This window comes from Gopherus flavomarginatus, chromosome 9 (assembly GCF_025201925.1).
Source record: "Gopherus flavomarginatus isolate rGopFla2 chromosome 9, rGopFla2.mat.asm, whole genome shotgun sequence".
NCBI lineage: Eukaryota > Metazoa > Chordata > Testudines > Testudinidae > Gopherus > Gopherus flavomarginatus.
In genome coordinates, this window is record NC_066625.1 from 66,837,950 (window position 1) to 66,860,928 (window position 22,979).

Consider the following 22,979-nt stretch of genomic DNA (forward strand, 5'->3'; position numbering starts at 1 on the left):
GCAATACTTCTGTTAGCTATGTAAACATTATCTCTATTTTAGATAGGGAAGCAGAGTCCATGGATGGTAGATGACTTTGCATATTCTAAATTCATTCATGGAGCTGGGAAAGAACTTTGATGTCTTTACTATCAATTATCTGCTCTAATCAATTCAGCACATTGGTGTTTTATATATACAGATATTTTTAAGAGAGAGTCAAATTTAAAAAAATAAATACAACTTTCCTTATAGTTGTCAACAAACTCATGATTACAAATATTTTGTTTAACAAAGCAGCTGTTTTACTCAGCTTAAATTTAAGGTTAGGAGGGAGAATAGTGTTCTAATTAATAAAATGAAGATTGGAGAAATTTGAATTGTGCTTACATTTCAGAATATTTTTTAATCAACATATAAAACAAGGTAGTAATTCTGACTTGTGATTTATAGTAGTCATATTAACGTAAAAGAAAAAACCCTTTGTTGGTATTTTAAAATACTTGGTGTTTATTATCTAAATCCTATCCTTATGTATTTTTGTATTTGGAATAACACAAGAGCAGATACCATCCAGAATAGACATAGATGTAAGAGCAAAGTGAGAACATGTCCCAAAGTAATGGAAATAGAAATGCAGGTATAGCAAGGATAGCATTTTTAGTGCAATTTGGTAACTTAGACTTGTGTCTCTTTTTCAGTATTGTTGTCCAGATATGGTAAATAACTTCTTTCTGGGAATGTCCAAAACAGAATGTTCAAATACACCAAGTAAGACTGCTGAATCTGAGAAAGGAAAATTGATCATGTTAGTTAATGACTTTTATTATGGAAAGCATGAAGGTGATGTCCAGCGGGTACAACAGGAACAGAAGACTCATACAACTTTTAAGTGCTTCAGCTGTTTGAAAGTTCTTAAAAATAACATAAGGTATCTAAACATTCACTTCTATAACTGCTTGATACTACACGTTAGTAACAAAGACAAAATTAAAAGTCACGTAGTCACAATTGTATCTGGAATGTAAAGATGCCAGTATGTCCCTCGGCCCACACCGCTTCCAGCAGCTCCCATTGGCCTGGAGCAGCAAACCGCGGCCAGTGGGAGCTGCGATCGCCTGGAACTGCGGACGGGGCAGGTAAACAAATTGACCTGGCCCGCCAGGGGCTTTCCCTACACAAGTGGCTTCCCAAGTTTGGGAAACACTGCTATAAAGTTACTTCAGTGTAAAGTAAAACTTAATTCATTTTTCACTACATGTGTATGTTTGGAACAAATTAGAATGGCTAATTTTAATACTTCCAAGATAAAGAGTATTGTATGCTTCAATGAGTCTGGTTGTGGTAGTATGGAAGTTGTAAGAGCAGCACATTACCTTTTTACAATTTGCCATCCAGATTGATGACGTTAACAGTAGATTTCAGTATAATTCCCTTTAGGGGTCCACGGTGAGTAATTGGTAGTGATGTAACCAGTACACAAACTGTTTTTTTGATGGAATAACTTTACTTTCAAATGCAACAAAAAGCTTTCATAAGCTGTTTCAATAGGTAGGCGAGTTTGTATCACAATTGCTTTGGCAGCTAAGGTCGTAGTTCTTTTTCATAAGACGCCTGTAAGGGAAGCTGATGTAGCAAAATGTAAAACTGAAAAATGGACTGAGCCTTCAAAGGGCATAGTCTGCAAGTTTTGAATGAACAGGCTTGTGATAACATTAAACACATATTGTTAAATAAAACAAAAGGTTCTTATAAATGCAGGCATTAAAATTGCTATTACACACACTTAAAAGCTAACTCACAAATAAAACTACTAGTAATTTATCTTTTAAGCAGCTGGAAAATATTGTATGCTGTCAGACCTTCAAAGGGTTTGCTCTCATGATTTGATAGCTGCTGTTGGCTATGGCATTTCCTTCCTTTCATTTATCTTTAAAAACTGTAAACAGTATTTGATGTGGGTTGAAGAAAGTTGTTTGTTTTTTTCTGTGCATAATAGTTTTACTATAAAAATAAAAGCCTCTTTTAGCTCATCTTGGAAATAGTCTATAAGTAGTATTACATATAAGACTATTTTCATTTTAAAAAGATATTGTTAGTTTACAATATTTAATATTTTGTTTAGTTGATTTACAGTATTTGACTTACCAATAAACTTAATTGGTGACAAAATATTTTAGTAGATTATTTTCTTTTAAGTGAACGTATTGGGTCTCTTACAAAGATACACTAGCTAATGGATTCCTCTTCTTGGGGCTTGTGCTTCTATCATGAAACAGTCTAACATTCCCTTAGCTCTCAAAGTTTCTTGGTCCTCAGAGGTGCTGGGAGCTGTGCCCTCCAATCACCAGTATTCAGGCCTCTCTAGACTCTTCCTAGTCATCATTCTGATTAGTCAAGGAAGTATCCTGTCACTGTCGACTCACTCTGTTGCTGACTGCTACTCTCCTTATTATCTCTTGATTCATGGTAAAGTCAGAAGTTGCCAATATTCTTTTGTTGACTCTGTCCTGTAACCCTTCATTATTCCTTATTACATTTTCTGTTTTAATAATTGATTTATGTGACCATAGTGCCTAAACCACAGTCAAGCCTTCTTGTTATTTGTATTACTATTGTACAGGTCTAAAGAGTGCTGCCTTGACATTGACTTTCTAGTTGGTCAAAAATGCAGCTAATTTCCTGAAGTTGCATAGCTAAAGCACCAGAAACCTTCACCTTCTGTAGACTCTGGTGGACATGATGTCAGATGACATTAATGTTGTACCCCAGCTACTCTTCTGTAGGATCTGTTGGACTGGTGCCTTAGAAATTTCCCCTTACCGCTTTGTGGATGAGCAATTGGTATGAAGGGAATCTCTGTTTCAGAGCATGCTGGTGCCATCATCAAATGTGTGGGTCTGCCACATCCATAGGCAAGCTTTTCCAATGGTTAACAATTCTCACTGTAATTTGCATTTTACAATTTAATCAGAATTTATCTATCTTATGTTTCCAGCCATGGGATCTTGTTATGCCTTTATCTGCTAGATTAAAGAGCACTGTAGAAATCTTCTCCCCTTATATGTTGTTATAGACTATAATCAAGTAATCTCTTAACCTTTTCTTGGATAAACTACATAGATTAATCTTCTTTAATCTTTTACTATAATACAGATTTTCCAGACCTTGAATTGTTCTTGTAGCTCTTTTCTTAGCTCTTTTCTGAGCCCTTTCCATCTTGTCAACATCCATTTTCAAGTGTGGACCAGAGTGAGACACAGTATTTTAGTAATGGGCTCATGCAAGTATTATCCATTAGTAATATCACCTACCTATTTCTACTCAATATTCCCCTGCTTATACATCTAAGGATCTTGTTAGCGGTCTTAACAACCACATCACACTAGGAGGTCATGTTCAATTGGTTATGCATCATGATGATTTTTCAGAGACAGGCATTCGAAAATACAGTCCCCTATGTGTAAGGATATGTCTACACTACAGGGCTGTTCCGATTTTACAGAAACTGTTTTTTTAAAACAGACTGTATAAAGTCGAGTGCACGTGGCCACACTGAGCGCATTAATTCGGCGGTGTGCGTCCATATACCGAGGCTAGCATCGATTTCCGGAGCGTTACACTGTGGGATACCGTCCAGAGGCCAATACCGTCGAATTGCAGCCACACTAACCCTAATCCGACATGGCAATACTGATTTCAGCGCTACTCCCCTCGTCGGGGAGGATTTCAGATATCGGTATTAAGAGTCCTTTATATCGATATTAAGGGCTTAGTTATGTGGACGGGTGCAGGGTTAATTCGGTTTAACGCTGCTAAATTCGGTATAAACGCGTAGTGTAGACCAGGCCTTAGTGTGACCTACATTTTTTTGTTTATAGATGTGACCTTGCATTTGGCTGTATTAAAACACAGATTGTTCAAGTGAGACCATCTTACGAAGTGATCTAGCTCACTCTGTAAAACTGACCTGTTCTTGTCATTATTTGCCACTCTTCTAGTTTTTGCAAACTTCACCCTCAGTGACTAGCTGGTCTCCTCAGTATTCCTCAGGTAGCAAGTCTCCTACAGTAGAGTTTTGTGAAGGCCCATGAAAGAAGAAAAAGGGGGCACAGTAGAACCTCAGAGTTACGAACAGCTCAGGAATGCAGATTGTTCCTAACTCTGAACGCTGACTTAATACAGCTTTTAAAATTTACTATGCAGAAGAAAAATGCTGCTCCCCTCCTTTTTTTAGTAGTTTACGTTTAACACAGTGCTGTACTGTATTTGCTTTTTGCGGGAGAAAGAAGGGTGTCTGCTGCTGCCTGATTGTGTAATTCTGGTTCCAAATGAAGTGTGTGATTGACTGGTCAGTTCGTAACTCTGGTGTTCATAACTCTGAGATTCTACTGTATGTATAAAGAATAACATGCCAACCTCCTCCCTGTACTTTAAAGCTGATCTCTAAATAAAACTCCTGAAAGTAGAAAGGGATGGTTCTGTGCCCCCCTGTTACTCCACAAGGTTTCATGACAGCATACTCAGGGACATGACTCCTACAATATGCCTGTGTGGAGGGAATCCCTTATATAAGGTATAGTCACCCTGTGCTCCTTTGCAGGGCCTCTGCCCTGTCCTTGTTTCAGTCACTCTTTAAAACTCACTTCTGCTACGTTGCTTGGAGTGAATTGAGTTGACTTGTGCAAAGATTGTTTATTTTGTTTTATTTGTTTCCCTTCATTAGATTATAAACTCTTTGTAGCAGGGACTGTCCTTTCTTGAAATTTGGAAAGCATCCTGCATGTTGTTACATGCAGTGTTGTTGTTGTATTGGTACCAAGATATTAGCGAGACAAGGTGGGTGAGGTAATATCTTTTATTGCACCAACTTCTGTTGATGAGAGAAACATACTTTCAAGCTTACAAAGAGCTCTTCTTCAGATCACCTTCAGGTATGGGGGCCTGACAGTAACCTGAAGAAGAGCTCTTTGTCAGCTTGAGAGTATGTTTCTCTCACCAACAGAAGTTGGTTCAATAAAAGGTATTACCTCACCCACCTTGTCCCTCTGACATAGTCTGGCATAACTGTAAGCAAACATGGCATAATACTGTAAACTCCCAATAGTGGAGTATATTTGAGATGATAGTGCATTTTTAATTTAACATTCAGGATATCTTTCGGTTAATCTGTTGATAGGTTTGGTTTTTTTATTTGTATCTTCCATTTATGAAATTTTTGACAATTTAGAAATCATACGAACTATAAGTCTCGTTAGAATTCACTTGAAAAGTGCTCCTATTCAACAGTGTTTTCCACTTCACATACTTCATGTCAAATTTGTCAAGTATGTTTTTTTGTTTAAACTTAGCTTGTGCACCTGTTCTCTATCTTTAATAGGTTTATGAACCACATGAAACACCACTTAGAGCTTGAGAAGCAGAGCAGTGAAAGTTGGGAAAGCCACACCACCTGCCAGCACTGTTATCGTCAGTTTCCCACACCTTTCCAGCTGCAGTGTCACATTGAAAGTACACACACCCCTTATGAATCATCTAGTAAGTTTGTTCTCTTTGTGTTTAATCATTGTGTTCTTAACAATTTTAGCTATTTGCTGATTTGTAACTTGCAAATAAAGATGCAGGAAACCATTGTTTTTTGTTTTTGTTTTTTTTAAAAGGGGAGAATAAGTACTGAGGTTAGAGAGTAGTTGATCAGCCAGTTTATCAGTTTTTAGTTACCATGTTCAGTTACCAGCTTTTGTTCAGATTGTTTGAAAGATTACTGTTTCAGTCTGGATTTAAAAACAACAACAAAAATTAATAGAATTGGGCTCTCCATTGCCAGATTTCTTTTATTTTAAAAGACAGTGCATCACAACAGGAAATCCTGACTGCAGACTCTTGAAGCAAGTTTCAGAAGCAAAATAAATCTGCAGTTTGTCTCATCTTTATTACTTTAATACTTCTATATGTGTCAATTTCATTTTATATATATATATATGTACATACCAGTTTACACACGCACAATACGCTATTTCTTCCCCCAAACTCCAATTAATGCATTTTGATTATTTTCTGCTCTTTTTCAGCTATTTGTAAAATCTGTGAATTATCCTTTGAAACAGAACAAGTTCTTCTGCAACATATGAAGGACAATCATAAGCCAGGTGAAATGCCATATGTTTGCCAGGTACCTCAGAGTGTTCAGTATTAAAACACCTATTTTTTTCCTTAGAAAATTTTCAGCAAAGAAGTCAACATAAGATCTCATGAGATTAAATTACATTTTTGTTTCTAGGTGTGCAGTTACAGATCATCAGCTTTTTCAGATGTAGAAACCCATTTTAGAACTGTACATGAAAACACAAAACATTTGCTTTGTCCATTTTGCCTCAAAGTTATTAAAATTGGAGCACCATACATGCATCATTATATGAGGCATCAGGTAAGTAGCTATTAATTTTTGTCTCTTCATGATATAGAAATGTGACCAAAAAAGCAAAACGTAACTTAGTAATATGCTAATGTACATTTTTCCACATAAAAATAGCTTAATTGATTGTGTGACCATTGAGAAGAGTTATGTTTTAAAATACTGGAGGTAAATGTACTAATAAGAGAAAATATTTATCATATAAAGCTTTCGGCCATTTCTTTTGAATTCTTTTAAGTACACTATTGGATTCCATTGGTAGATGTCCCCAGTATATTGATGTGTGAGGAGTTCTTTGTGTAACTTGTGTTAGCAATAATATTAAAAAACTATTAAAAAACCTCAGCACATTCTATGAAAGAATACGTGTCATTTCTTTGCTTAGATATGTCATACTGACATCCTCTTGAAATCAGTGACAAAACACACACTAACTCTTGTCGAACCAGATGCAGGATTATAGTTACCTTTTATTTGTAATTTCATTGAACTGGTAATCTAGATGTTACTGATACATCGTGCTTTTGTATTGCTTTGCATTTTAAAGCACTGTACACATGTTCATTTTGTGGTTTGTTATGCAGTATTATGGGTTTTAGGCTTATTAAGAGTGACTTGTTAAAGTAAGATTTAGGTCATTATTGCTTGAGACATACTAGGATGGCAGTTTCAGTTGATTAGAAGATTCCTGCTTACTGTAAATTGTCTTCCATTTTTAAAAGAAAAAAGGAATATACCGTTGTACGAAGTGCAGATTGCAATTTTTGACATGCAAAGAAAAAACAGATCACAAGACTCAGCATCACCGGACATTCAGGAAACCTAAGCAATTAGAGGGATTGCCTCCTGGAACTAAAGTAAGTTTTTACTTCATATAAAGGAGAAAAAAAGAAAAAGTTACCTGACCAGAGGAATGGAGAGAGCCTACTTAGAGAGAAGGAGATGAGAGGACTGGATTTTAGGTGGGAGATACTGAGGAGTTGGGAAAGGAGGGAATCTTCCCTGCTCAAAGCAATCAATTTTACACCATCCCTCAAAGCGGATTATTTAATTCTGCCTCCCATCTTCATAATTTATACAGGACTGTGCTTTCCCCGCACATGTCTGTGCACCCCAACGCACACAATTGATAAGAGCCCCACTCCCACTTTTTAAAAGAAGTCTGTCCTGCTGCTTTCCTGAGCTGAGGGTCCCGTTTTTCCCATCTCTTCCCTCCCTCACTTTCTTGGAGAAAAGTGAGGGCTTCAGCATATTGGCTATAGAGAGGATGCGATCAGTGGTTGAGAATATTTGACCCTTTCTCAACTTATGGGGCCATATTGGGGAAGAGCAGCAGCCAGCAAGGGCGCAAAAGTTGCTTCTTCCTAGTTAGAACTCTTTCCGGAGCACAGAGATCTATAAGAGTTTTCCAGACCCATGTTTGAAGGGGGATGAAGAGAGCTCTTCTTGCTATATGTGCTGAGGGAATCTTCCTGTTCATCAGCGTGTGGATCGTCACCTCATTTGGTTGCCTTTCCTCAAGGAAAAAATAGAATGAGTGACAAGTAGTCAATCAGCACAAGATTTCCCTGTAAATTAGAGTTTTTTTGTACAGACTTCTAAAAGGGTTTGAGATCCATAGTCCTATGAGGAAAACCCGTGGACTTGGCATGTCTGTGAAGTAGCTGGTCTGTTGGAAATTGACCAGCTTGACCACACTGTCATTTGAGTCCCTGTAGGAGAACTCATAATTGTGATAGTTGCTTTGCAAATTATGAAGTACTTTTTTTTCCCCCAGTAAATGTGCAGGTCAGACTTCAGTCCTCTGTGATAATGCATTCAATTATCCAAAGATTTCATGGGTTTAAGACTTAAGTAGTAAACGTTCTGCTTGCTTACTTTAGAATTTTCTGCTGTTACCTATTGGATGCCCCCTTTTTTGCTGAAAATTAGTAAACTATTTGGGGTATAGCTTCTGTTCCGTGTCAGTTGAAAGTCATATTTTTCAACATATATCTTATTGAATAGGATTCTATATATTTGTTCCATGTTTAGCAAAATTTTCCTGACAGTAAACTGCTTTATTTGTTTTATACAGCAGGGATATGAACAAAATATACAAGGCAAATGAAAACATTGCCTAAGTTATAGAAATGGGCATTTCAAAAATTTAAATATAACTCTCTAATTGGTGTCATTAATTTTTACAGTGTTATAAAAATAAAGTGCCCATATTATTTCATGTTCCTAGGTTACTATTCGAGCTTCTGTTGGACCTCTTCAATCTGGAACATCTGCCACATCTTTTAGTACAAGCACCTCCACATTTCAGTTATCTCCCAAAACTAAAAATACAAACACTAAAAATCACAAGAAATCTAATACAAATAAATCAAAATTAAAATCATCAACTGTACAGAAGAAGCAAAACACATTTACTAGCAGCAGCAGCAGCAGCAAAAAAAAAAAAGTTGCCAATACAGCATTGCATAATCTAAGGTAAAATCTTTCAGTTAATACTGTTCTAAAGTATATTTTGAACATACTTACAAAAAGTAGTTAAAGATCAGTTCATGAAGATAAACCTTATTGGAACACAGGAGATTTGTGACATGGTTGAGTTTGGCAGGAATTGCAGGTTCATAAGAAAGACGCTTGTATCTTGATATTTGCATACCAATATCTTGATGTTATTTTTATCTTTATTCTTCCCCATGTGATTTGTTGTTTTGTTAGCAACAGACTTCCTGGCAATGGACGAGCAGGACAGATGATGTGAAAAGTACTAATTTCCTACAAAATTTAGACTTTTCACTGGGTCACTGTACAAAATCATGTTTTGTCGAAATACTGAGTCTCCAGGTAGAGTCTATTAAACATGACCTGCAAAGGGAATTACAGCTGTGCTTGTGTTCCTTTTAGTTTCTTTATGAGGTTACAAAGAAATCATTTTGTTTGTAGGGTTTTTAAGGTTTTGTTTGTTTGTTTTTCCTGTTTATTTTTAAAATTAGGAATTCAGGTCTTGTCTGTCCTAGATGGCACTCTGGTGACTGGAGATGTAATGAAATTGTTCAAGAAGAGTCAAGAGATTGAAAGCTAAGCTATTGAGAAGAGAGGATCTTTAGTTTGATTGTATAAAACCTTTTTTAATAGCTATTTAAGTTCAATGAATAACATTTTGGATACAGAATGCCTTTGTTAAAGATTAACAATCCTGCTTCTTCAATTGAGGTACTAAACCTCACAACAGATATGCTTCAGGACATCCAACTGGGCCTCCAACAAAATTAGGGAGGACCAGACTTAATTTCCTTCATTTAATTTTTCTGCAAAGTTTGTGGGGTATTTTGGGGGTGGATGGGTTGGGAAGACATCTCAGAGGAGAGCCCCAATCCTTTTTTAAAGAGAAGCAAAGAGCAGGCAAATAACTTACTTAAAAGTCCTTTGCAGATAACCTTTGAGTAAGTTTTAAGATCGGAATGACACTGTAATTAGAGGGGAAAAAATTTCTTGAGTGTTTTTAAGAAGTATGAGCTAATATAAATTTAAACAATACTTTGTATACAGGCTCTACCATGACCAGCTAACATTTTTTAAAGGTGTTAAACTGTCTACGCTAGGTACTAAATGGTGTTTAAAATCATTACTCAGTCAACACATTGTTAAAAAGACCTTCATTTTACTAGTCAAACCAATGCTGTTGAGGCTTTAAAATAAGATCTTTTAAATATATTAAGTATGTCCCCTTAATGTATTAACACTAACAATATTTGGTTCATTTGTATTACTATAGGTATCGTTTGGGAGTTCATAAATGCATTGAATGTTACTCAGAAATAAAAGATTTCGCAAGTCACTTTCCAGCATATGTCCATTGCAGCTTATGCAGATACAATACTAGCTGCAGCAAAGCCTATGTGAATCATATGATGAGGTGAGCACTCTTCAAATTTTGATAATTATAGTCATGGATATTATAAAATATTTTTCTTTACCTATATATAATTTATGTTAACTGTTTCTGTGAGCTGTATCTTGTATTTGTTTCATAGAACTGAGGAAAACTATAGGCTTAGATTTTCAAAGCAATATTAATGACAGATGTGTGGCTAAATCCACTGCCCTGGTACTTGCTATAAAAGAACTCCTCAGGCTATAAGCAGGACCCTTTGTATAGAGTGAGGCATGGTATTGCAGGAAGAGAAAAAATGGTTTCATGGTTGAGGCAGTGAAATGACACCCCGGAGAACTGGGTTCTATCCCTGCCTCTATCTCTGCCACAGAATTCTTATGTGAGGCTGGGCAAGTAACTTAAACCAAAGTTTTCAGAGGTGATCAGTAATCCTTTGTTCCTCATTTTCTAGCCACTCACCTCAAGACCCTAGTGTTTGAATTGAAAAAGTGCAGTTCAGTCACAGCTACAACTGAAGTCTATGGGATCTGTGCTTTAAACATACACATTGCTATATAATGAGACGTTCTCTGAAAAATCAGGCCGTAGGTGTCTAAAATTGGCCATCCAAAATTAGTGGATACTTTTTTGACCCTATTCTCTCTGTGCCTCTGTTCTGCATCTGTAAAATAATACTGCCTTATCTCACAGAGGTAATGTGAAGATAAATTCATTGATGTTTGTGAAACAGTCAGATACTACAGTGATGATTGTGATAGAAAAGCCCATGAGAAAATTAATAATTCTGTATTTAGTGCAGTGTTTGAATAGTGGTGCAGTAAATAAGGCATGGGACCCAGGGACCCCCCACTGCCAAAGACCCAGAGCGGAAGAAGTTCCGGGGGCCTGGGCCTTGCGAGAGGTTTTCCGGGGCCCCCAGAGCGACTGAAGGACCCTGCTACAGGGGCCCCGAAAATCTCTCGTGGGGAGGGCCTAGGGCAATTTGGCCCACTTCTGCCCCCCCCCCCCCCACTTCCCAGGCGGCCTGATGGGACCTCACATACAATGAGGGTAAATCAAAATGTTAAATAGCTGCTCATTAAATGAGCACTGTTCATTCCGTGCAATGAATGAGGCAGGGGTCCTGTGAAAAAAATGTAATCATATATATAATTAAGGACTATATAATGCATGCGCACAATCAGAATGAGTTAAGCTTGCCTAGGCAACTTTAAATTCTGGCATATTCTAACTGAGTGCTTGACTCTCAATCTTAATGTTTTAGCATTTTGTGTGTACGTATGTAGACATGCCTGTGCCTACATAAACACACAGACATGTTGTGGTGTCACTGTCCATTTGAGTTTTTGGGTGAAGTGATGTATCATGTTACAAACTTGCTGGTTTCTGGTTAGTTAATAGGAGAACCTTCTGTGCTAGCAACCAGCAGCTGTATAGCTATCTTGTGGCTTTAGTTTGTCTTACATATGAAGTCAGATCTCATATATACACATTTATTAAGCTGTTGTTTAAACCTATTGAGTATAGTCCATAAATGATGCCTTGTTTCGAACCATAGTGGAGCCAGAGCAAACTGAAATACTGATACTGAGAACAAATATACAGCTTATTGTAATTAGTGTGAAACATCAAAATAATAGTTAAAACTTTAAAAGTCAAGAATATATTCTCAGGCTGTTTTATCTATTTTCACAAATGACTTACTACTTGTTTATGTACAAACACAAAAATTCAAACTAGTTATTCAAAGACAATGCTATGCTATTGCCATATTATGATAGTAAGTGATTGTATCCTGAAAATTAAACTTCATAGTACTTCAGCTAATCATGACTGAAATGTTTTTTTGTCCAAAAATTACATTCCTCAAAAAGTACTTAAAAGTTTACTGAACGGATACCTTGAAAAGGATAAAGACATACTTATTTAACTGGTTGTCTAATCCTGAAAATATGTAACAGCTAGTTATGTTTTAAAGATGTTGGTGTAGTATTTCAATATTTTGAACAGGGAATGAGATGCATGAACCTGTAAACTCTTATGTACCAAATTTACTACCTTAGAACAGTACATGGACAGACAATAAAAGGCCTTTATTTTCATGTCTTGCAATAGGCAACTTGCAGTACCATTTACAGTGTAGTTATGTGGAATACTACACTCAAAAAGACTTGCCCTCTATATAGAAAAATAGTTTAAATTATATTTTCTCTGTAGTTTTCATAGTGCTCGTCCAAGTAAAAGATTTTGGATCTATAAGAAGCATTCAGAAGAACTGAGGTAACTCTTATTTTCAGTTGCAAATTATTCTTTGTTACATTCTTTTTTTAATATACACTCTTATACCTGTCTAGTCGCTTAGTTGATATTATATATAAGGCCTGTATTTGAGGTTCAAACTTTGGAACTCTTGATCTTGTGGATTGCCACAAGTTGGAAGTAGCATGGAAGTGAAAATGTTTATGCAGGGGAAGTGAAGCTGCTTGTGGGAGAACTAATAATGTTTAATGTAGCTGCAGATACATAAAGCAACTATCCACATGTCTCTTCCACCCTTATTCCCCATCTCTGTCAAATTTTAAAAAGAAGAACTTCCTGTCACGCACCTGCTATCTATAATGCTTGGAATTCTCAAATAAAAGTTCTAATAATGGGTAATACTTCTTTGACTTTCTTTTTATTATGTTTGTACAGTGCTGACCACAGTGGGGTCCTGGTATATGGCTAGGGCCCCTACATGCTACCTTAATTAATTACCCAAATAATAAATACTTAAGTGCACAAAAAGATGATGATGATTTACATAAACATTACGTACATGTTCATTGTATTTTCATTGGATCGTCACGTAGTCTCAAACTTTATATGCCACAAGTAGAAGAAAATCTTTCATAGCCTTGTACTACTCACTCTTTTTACTTTTTTTTTTTTCTTTTCTTTTTTTTCCCTTTTTAGGGGTGTTACTGTAGTGTGTCTTAATTGTGATTTCCTAACTGATGTTTCTGGCTTAGATAAGATGGCCACACATTTGAGTGAAAGACATACTCATACTTGTCAAGTTATTATAGAGAATGGTAAGTACATATAGTATATTTTATTTTTATATATTGACTATTAATAATATAGTATTTTAGTCTACCACATTATTGGTAGTTCTTGTACAGTTACATCCCAAAATGAATGCTCATCTGTTATGATAAGTTGGGTGAAGTAATATCTTTTATTGGACCAACTTCTGTTGGTAACAATGACAAGCATTCAAACTTACATATAGCAGTTGTTCAGGTCTTTGAAATGTATTCTGAGTGTCACAGCTAAATAGAAGGTGGAACAGATTGTTTAGCGTAAGTAGTTAGTTCCTTGAAATATGTGTTGTTCAAGGTGAAGTGGTCCATTAACACCTTTCCAGTAGTGAAGAGGAATGGGGGTGTGGTTAGTGGGTTATAGATTGTTATAATATGCCATCAAGCCAGTGCCTTTCTTCGGTCCATGATTTTAAGTGTTTTGCAAAGTTATTAATTTATGCTCCAAGGCTCATCTTTTGAAGGTGTTGTGCAAGTTTCCTTTGTTACTCCTGAGGGCATTCTATGCAAAAAAAAATAAAAATTCTGCACACAGTATTTTAAAATTCTGCAAAATTCTGCACATTTTATTTTTCAAATAAATGTGGAGGCTCCAGCATGGCATTGGGGAGCACAGGCCACTGGCTGCACAGAGGTGGGAGATCATGGTGCAACTCCCCCCGGGATACGGACTTAGCAGTGAGGCTGCACCCAACCCTGACACAGTGAAAGGATCAGGCCTGCCCCAGAAACACCCCAGGGCCCTTCCCTCTGTGCTACGTGCACCAGATGTGGGCCGTCACACTCAGCAAAGCTGGATCCAAGTGTGGATCGAGAGGGTTCTGTGTGGGGCAATCTGGGTGTGGGCAGTTCAGTGGGGGATCCAGGTGCAGGGGGAATCTGGATGCACAGGGACTTCTTGGGAGCGGTTCTGGATACAGCGGTAATGAGACTCTGCAGGGGGTCCAGGTGAAGGTGGTTGGGGCTCAGTGTGGGGGTGGGGTCTGGGTGTGGGGGGCCCAGTTGGGGCTCGGTGGGGTGGTCCAGGTGCAGGGGCAGTGGGGCTTCTCAGATGGGGGGCTTCTGAGTGCAGGCGGGTGAGGCTCGGTGGGAGGGTCTAGGTTTGAGTGGGTCTAGATGCACAGGGGTTGGGCAGATGGAGGAGCAGCTCCCTGTACAGGAATCCCTGCCCCTGCAGCTGAGGAGTGATGGGTGCAGGAAGTGGGGGATGGGGATGGGAGTTAGCAGAGCTTCCTTCAGCCAGGGGCGAAATCTGGGGGTGGGTCTGACCCAGCCACGGATGCTGTGCAAGGGAAGAGGAAGTCCCGTCCTCCCAGGCCCAGCCGGGACTAGCAGCAGAGCTTGACACACGGTAGGAGCCACTAGCCAGGTCTTCCCCAATCCTGCCTTCTGACCTGCAGTGATTTACTTCTCTGCTGGCTGCCCTGGGCCCCCAAAACGTAATACTGGGGAGGGTCACATGCTTCCCCGTCAGAAAGTCATTTTTCTGTGGGGTAGCAAAGAAATCTGCAGGGGACATAATTTCTGAGCACGTGCAGTGGTGCAGAATTCCCCTAGGAGTACTTTATAGCTGACCTCAGTTCTTATCCACAAAGAGATCATTTTGTGAAAAGTGTTTACTCACAAGTGATATGGTTTTGTCTTACCATTTTTCTGAGTGAGTTCACTCGAGAATGTAGTGATTGTCTGCTTTCCCTCACATAGTTATTGTTAGGCATTTAGTACACTGGATGAGGTATGCCGCATGTTGTGATAGGCATGTGTAGGACCCCTGGATCTGAAAAGGTGTGTTGTGGGAGGTGTTGATCATCCTAGCAATGGGGATATGTTTACAGATTTTGCATCTGTTACACTGGCAGGATCTGGTGCTGCTTGGAGTTGGTATGGCCTGGTCTGTGGGGAGCTTGTTTTTTTAATAAATTGTCTGTAGGGTTCCAATGTTGAAGCTGATCATGGTATCCAGGAAGTTGACACTAGTGTGGAAGTGTTTTAGAGAGAGTTTAGTGGATGGATGGGGGTTATTAAAATTGTGGTGGAAATCAGTGAGGGAGTTTAGGTCATCTGTCGAGAGGATGAAAATATCATTGATATATTTGAAATATATCATTAGTTTTGAGGTACATTTGTCCAGAAATTCTTCTTCAAGATGGCCCATGAAGAGGCTGTAATATTGGGGAGCTACTCTAGTACCCATGGCTTGGGCAAACTGTTGTTGAATGTAAATTTGTTATGGTAAAAATGAAATGGATGATCTCTCATGATGATCAAGGTGTATTTTTTAATATAGACTTAATCCTTTATTTTTAATTCCAGTTTCCCTAGGTTCCCCAGCTGCTGAACACATTTCTGAGTAAGTTTTTATTTTTGTTAACCTCTAAAATATAGTTAACTTAATTTGTATTAACTAGATATGGTCAAAAGTTGCACTATGAATATGAGCTCCTTCGTGTATTTGAGGTGCTTGGATAAATACTCCTAGCTCTCTGCTTGTCTGTCTGCATAGTTTTAGTTCTGGGTTGTATCCTAACTGGAGAGGACCTATTATCCAGATATGGTTTGGCCTTAGACAAAAACTCTAATAAATACTGCTTTCAAGATTTTTGTCCAATTTTGCAAAAATTGTTTGTTAGATTATCTGAGAGATTTTGGCACTGATCAATCCTGAACTGAAGCCTAAACTAATCTGAATATGAACACTGCTTAAACCCATTTCTAATATTAACACTGTTTAATGAATCCATAATGTTCTCTGTTGGCTTACAGTGAATATTGTGGTTTTATCTGAACTAAACAAATGAGGATTTAGTTATATGACATTGAGAATGAACCTGAGGTAATATATATGATAAAGCTGTGTGCTTTTGTCACTGATTTTCTTGGATGTGCAAAAAAAAAAAAAATTACTTTTTTTTAGGGTTGTTGATTAATCGCAGTTAACTCACACAATTAACTCAAAAAACTAATCACAATTAAAAAAATTAATCATGATTAATCTCACTGTTAAACAATAGAATACCAATTTAAATTTATTAAATATTTTTGGATGTTTTTCTACATTTTCAAATATATTGATTTCTATTACAACACAGAATACAGAGTGTTCAGTGCTCACTTTATATTATTTTTTATTACAAATATTTGCACTGTAAAAATAAGAGTATTTTTTAATTCACCTCATACAAGTATTGTAGTGCAATCTCTCTATCATGAAAGTTGAACTTACATGAACTTACATGGTATTCTATTATTGTTCTATTATTATTCTGTTGTTGTTCTATTATTGTTTAACAGCGCCTTCACAAAAGCTCGTATAATACTAATAATATTAACGCCAGCCTTCTGGAAACTGGCCAATAGTTAGACACGTTGAGTAGTGTAGACATTAGTCTGCAGAACCAGTGTGTGAGAGACATGACACTTTGATCAAAGAGGCTGGCTTTGTTTGAGTGTAATTTGGTATACAAGAGACTGTCTACACTTGTAAATAAAAAAAAAAATCTCCATGCTCTGGTAAGGTATGATGCTCATAGCCTGTTTCTGGAGATAATCACAACAAATACATTTTTTGTAGGTTTTCAAATACAAAACAAAGCTAAAATTCAGATATAGCATATATTTCCTCTGTGTGTGTGTGTGTGTGTGTGTGTGTGTGTACTTTTTTGCAATTAGAGAAATATATTTCAGTATCTATAGTATGTTGTAGAGATAATATAGTTAAGATTAAATTTTGCACTGAAAGCAAGGATTCACTCTTTCAGTTATGTATGAAAATTACAGCACATCCTTCCCCAAATTACACCACTTCTTGAGTAAAGAAGGTTCTGAGGATTTACAAATAAATCCATTAATTAGTTTGAGTTAAATTAATTTTAAAATTGGACCTTTATGAAATTTTGCACCCCCTGGCAAAACCTTTTTTGTAATGCCCGATGATTTTAATAACGAATAAAACAGACTCTTCAAATTTCCCATATAGTTAAAACTCAATAGAATCTTATGACTAGGCTTCATCTGAAGAATTTTCTTTTTAGAATTAGTGGCCATTCTTTGCTGCTTCATAACTGAAAGTTTCTTTTTTATTCTTCAACCACTGTTAATCTTCAGAGAAGTGCACAAAGAACAGTCATCTCTTAAAATAGCCATCTTCTCCTGTTGTTCTCAGTGGGACTCGGGCCATAGGCCTGTGTGTGCACGCAGTGCTCCTATTTACCTCTTGAGAGCACAGGAAACTGACAGATTCCTAGAGGGGGAGCTGGGCTTCTCTTCAGTTGGGAACAGTGAGGTGATGGCCATTTTGAAGAGAACACTTCTTCATGAATTTTTCAGGAGAATAGCTTAAAGCTGTCAGAACATACTTGTGAATTTGGCCCTAAAAGATTTAAGATTGATACTACATTTCTTCAAATTATTGGAAACATCACATAGTTTAGTGTTCATGGATGAAATCTTTCATATTATAGAATCATCAGACTGGAAGGGACCTCAAGAGTTCATCTAGTCCAGTCCCCTCCACTCATGGCAGGACTAAGTATTATCTAGACCGTCCCTGACAGGTGTTTGTTTAACCTGATCTTTAAAAATCTCCAATGATGGAGATTCTCTAACCTCCCTAGGCAATTTATTCCAGTGTTTAACTACCCTGATAGGAATTTCTTTCTAATATCCATCCCAAAGCGTCTTTGCTGCAATTTAAGCCCATTGCTTCTTGTCCTATCTTCAGAGATTAATGAGAACAATTTATTTCCCTTATCCTTGTGACAGCCTTTTATGTACTTGAAAACTGTTATCATGTCCCCTCTGTCTTGTCTTCTCTTCTCCAGATTAAACAAACCCAGTTTTTTCAATCTTCCCTCATACGTCATGTTTTCTAGACCTTTAATAATTTTTGTTGCTCTTCTCTGGGTTTTCTCCAATTTGTTCACATCTTGCCTGAAATGTGGTGCACAGAACTGGACACAATACTCCAGTTGAGACCTAATCAGCATGGAGTAGAGCGGAAGAATTTCTTCTTGTGTCTTGCTTACAACACTCCTGCTAATACATTCTAGAAGGATGTTTCTTTTTTTGCAGCAGTTTCTTTTTCTTTACACTGTTAACTGGTATTTACCTTGTGATCCACTATGACCTCCAGATCCCTTTCTGCAGTACTCCTTCCTAGGCAGTCACTTCCCATTTTGTATGTGTGATTGTTCCTTCCTAAGTGGAGTACTTTGCATTTGTCCTTACTGAATTTCATCCTGTTTACTTCAGCGCATTTGTCTAGTTTGTCCAGATCATTTTGAATTTTAATCCTATCGTCCAAAGTACTTGCAACCCCTCTCAGCTTTGTATCATCTGCAAACTTTATAGGTGTACTCTCTATGCCATTATCTAAATCATTGATAAAGATATTGAACAGATCAGACCCAGAACTGATCCCAGTGGGACCTCACTCGATATGCACTTCCAGCTTGACTGTGAACCATTGATAACTTCTCTCTGGAAACGGTTTTCCAACCAGTTATGCACCCAGTGTATAGTAGCTCTGTCTAGGTTGTATTTCCCTATTCTTTGAGTGATTGCTCATGTGTATTCCACAATAGGTGTGCGTGCTCGCCATGTGCACCAGTGCCAGAAGTTTTTCCCCTAGAAGTACCTCTAGCGACTCCTAGAGTGGTGTCTCCATGGTGCAGTATAAGGGGTGCTGCGCGCTCTCCCCACCCTCAGTTCCTTCTTGCCACCAGTGAACATGCTTCAGAATTGCTCTGCTCCAGCTTGTCTGCAGCTTTCCTCCAGAACTCTTGTTCGTTCGGTGTAGTAGTACCCGTAGTTGAAGTAGTTAGATTAGATTAGTTTAGTTTAGTTTAGTGAGCCTGTGCTGGGGCGTGCCCCAGGTTTTAAGTTGTACAACACTTGTAGATGACTGATGCCAGTAAGTGATCCGCACACAGACTGTTTACGCTGTCTGGGTGAAACCCATCTCAGCAATTGCTGCAAGATTTGTAGGTCTTTCAAGCCTCGGACCAAGAGAGAAAGAGACATTTGGCTCTGGGCTATCCTGATGGAGTCAGCATTGACCCCAACTCCGGCACGCCACTCCAAGTTGGCACCGGATACCGCGGTGTCAGTGCGTGGTGACCCATCGGTGCCATCTACCAGTCGGCACCGCTCCCTGTCCCCAGGGCACGCCAAGAAGGCTCAGAAGAGGCCTTTGCCACCGCGGCACTGGAGCAAAACCAGGGGAGAGGCTAGGCCCATGTTGGGCAGTCCTCGGTCCCCATTGGCCTTGAGGCCTCCAACTCAGGTCAAGCAGAGTAGCCCAGCCCATTTGGAGCAGGCTTCCCCAGATGTCCGGATGCCCTCCACGCCGGAGGCCCTGCAAGCGGCTCGGGACGTTATGTCCAAGCTGTTACCGGGGCACCATGAATGCTGGCTCCACGGTCCAGAGGTAAGCCACCGCTGGTATCTCCGCAGTCACCCCCGGCTCGGTACAGTTTACAGTTGAGGGAATGTTCCTGATGCCATTCGCCACCTTGTCACCGCCCCATGCATAGTCCACACTGGTCACCGTCGACCCCCACCAGAACCCAGGTTGTCTGTCTGGGTTCTGACTGACAGAGGCTCCAGGCACCGCTCCCCCTCAAGGAGCAAGCCCTGTCGAGACCAAGACAGATGACACCGAAGGTCATCTTCGTCTCAGAGGGGCTACCGTAGCCGCTCGTGACATGAACATCGATGCTGTTCCCCTTCGTAGTCTCACTCCAGGACCCCACCACAGCACCGCACCTGCAGTGGTTTTTTACCCACAAAAGCTCATGCCCAAATAAATCCGTTAGTCTTTAAGGAGTTTGATCTAGTAGGGAGTAAAGATACTGTAAACAAGTATTGAAATTAGTGGCAGAACCCCCACTAACTCCACTCAGAAGAGAATCAACAACTATATCTTTGTGGTATTTAAATTGGTCTGGCCTTTTGACCACTTTTTTCTAACTATTGTCTGTGCTTTAGATAAATCATTATTAAAAACACATTTATTATATTCTGCATAGAAATCATTAAAGCAATGAAGCTGAGCCAAGTGGTAGAGAGATGCCACTTCATTTTTTATTGGTGTTCCTATTCATGATTAAATACTTCAGAGTATTCTAAATCCCTGACTGAAAAGAGTGGTTTTAGTGCGTCATTTATCGTACACAATCTTAACTCTTAATATACTGTTTTTCTCATTGTTAATTAGTTTTACATTAATATAATGCTAAGTGCTACAAAAAACAGTATGATCTTTGGTCCCCTTGAATATATATATGCCACATTCTATATCATAAATCAGGATGTAATAAATAATCATAAATGGATTTGCATAATACTAGCAAAGTCATTATTAATACCTACCAGGGTGGTGTTATTAATAAATGTAAGTTTTATGATGTGTCCATAGAGAATGTTTACAGATTATTGAAATGGTGTTTATTAACACTGTTTTTTCTTGTATTAGTCGATAGTAGAACAGCAATTAGGCTAAATGACATCAGTCATAGTGCTGGTGTTATCTGTTTTTCATAAAATTTAAATTACTGTTTCTTATGCAAGGTATATTGCACATTGTAGAAGCAATCGTTAAGCCTCACTGAGGTCATGAATAATTTAATTCATGATTAAAAACATTACTACTCGGGTCTGATAGAAACAGCACCATACGTCAGCTGATTAAAATTGACTTTAATGCAGCATCAACAAAGAAGATATGGCCACAAGCAATTTCTAAAACAAAAAGCCTTTGAAAGGTTAGATTTTATATTAAACTGATGACTTAACAAGGTTTTATAGGACATATGTACTTCTTGCTCTCTCTGCAGTAGCATTTTCTCATATAAACACAGAAAATCAATCAGGGTGATGTTGTGATAAGCTGTTTAATTAATGTGGGTTTAGAAGTCAATAAATTTAAATAATTTGTAGCCATCTATTGTACGGATTGTGCTTGTGAAGATATTTTGGGGAAACAATATCCTCTAAGTGATAGTTGAAGGTCAGTTTCAACATTTTACAACATTCCAAAAAAAACTTTATTCTGAGCTATTGGATGCAATAAATTATACAATTTAAGAAAGACGAATGGAACAATTTTGCTGTAGGAATGTTTCTCTTTAATGTCGTTCTGTAGCTGTATGAGAGAAACATGTTTTCACTTTGTAAAATATAGCTACTTTTGTATATAAATCTTAGGAATTTATTTGGTTAAAACGATGATTCGGTCATAGTTTGAGAGGTTGATTGTGGGAAAGTTGCATCATCTATCATCAAATAGACTTACAGCAACTATTGGCAGAACAGTATTTCTTGAAGTTTTGTGAGATTATTACTTTCCTTTTTTCCATCAATGAAATAAATGGGAAAGGGTCACATGAAACAAGTTTGTGTACAACTTACTTCATGTATACAATAAATGTTTTGAGATGTTAAAATATGAAATAGATTTTAAGCCAACTCAGATCCATTTTAACAATAAAAATAGATTTCAAGTTGCTGTGGTATTTTTCTTACTGTCAGTATAATATTTGTCCTATTTTCACCTCTATTTTTAATATTAATAGTACAGTATGAAAACTCAATCTTAATTCATTATTCACTAGGTTAAAGGCAACTTCTCTCTCTCTGGTGGAGATTTCAAAGTCTGAGGTAATATTTTATTATAGTCTAAACTTGTCTGCATACAAAATATTTTTGAATGTCTATAATGGTTAACCAACTGGGAAGATACTACTTAAATACATATGTACGCACTTCTGTATAATTAGGTTAGTATGTCCAGGAGACACATTTATTTTGAAGAATCAAGCCTTGTCCTGCATTGTCATCTGATTTCAAATGACATAACTAAAATGTCCCTCCACTCAATGTCCTTTAAATTTGCTGTATCTAGAAACTTCCAGTTGGCATTCAAATACTGATTGGAGTGAAATGCCAATCTAATGAAGCCATTGTTAGTTGCCTTATGTATACTGCATAGACTTAATAGACATGAGAAAGTGAATTTAAAAAAAAAATTGCACTCTTTTTGGCGTAGTTAAAACTAAAAATGTTTTTAAAAAACTTCAGTCATTCTTTGCTACTCTAGACTGCTTTTCCCAGATCTGCTCACAGCTCTGCCCTGGTCTGTGTGGAAGGGGGTAGTTGGAGTCTATCACATATACATTCTCCTACCACCCACTCTCACTTCCTTAACACCCTGAAAAACATTCTCCTGTGGGTTGGGATTTGCAGAGTAGTGGGCATACTTGGTAGAATAATGGACATTATTCTCCCGCTTGCCCTGTTGAGACTCTTCAGAAAAGAGAATCTGCAGTTATAGAAACCCCAGTCTTCCAGTGGGTGGAGGGAAAGGCCTAGGACTTGGCACAGACCCTGTTTGTAATTAGTACTTGTTTCCTATAGAACCGTAGTGGATCTCTACTGGGTTTGAGGCCTCTCTTAAGGTTCTCCAGCGTTTTCTTTGTATGTTTTCATTAAATATTGCTGATACAGAATATTAAGAATGTATTTTACATGTGTATAATGGGGCCTCATGTATTCCAGGATTCAGCAGTGTGGAATTTGCTGTGGAATTCACCTAATTGCCCTGCAGAATTGT

General features: G+C 37.9%; 1 protein-coding gene across 5 annotated transcripts in view; it reads left to right on the forward strand.

Moving 5' to 3' along the window:
• The window catches only part of ZNF280D (zinc finger protein 280D), a 130,306-nt gene that overhangs the window by 97,412 nt on the left and 9,915 nt on the right, over positions 1-22,979 (forward strand). For all 5 annotated transcript variants that reach the window (XM_050967916.1, XM_050967912.1, XM_050967914.1 and 2 more), the window contains 11 exons: positions 681-910; positions 5,360-5,517; positions 6,051-6,151; positions 6,260-6,406; positions 7,117-7,251; positions 8,625-8,872; positions 10,167-10,307; positions 12,504-12,566; positions 13,242-13,360; positions 15,683-15,719; positions 21,982-22,027. In XM_050967916.1, the coding sequence (XP_050823873.1) occupies positions 681-910; positions 5,360-5,517; positions 6,051-6,151; positions 6,260-6,406; positions 7,117-7,251; positions 8,625-8,872; positions 10,167-10,307; positions 12,504-12,566; positions 13,242-13,360; positions 15,683-15,719; positions 21,982-22,027 (1,425 nt within the window). The remainder of the gene's footprint in view (positions 1-680; positions 911-5,359; positions 5,518-6,050; positions 6,152-6,259; positions 6,407-7,116; positions 7,252-8,624; positions 8,873-10,166; positions 10,308-12,503; positions 12,567-13,241; positions 13,361-15,682; positions 15,720-21,981; positions 22,028-22,979) is intronic.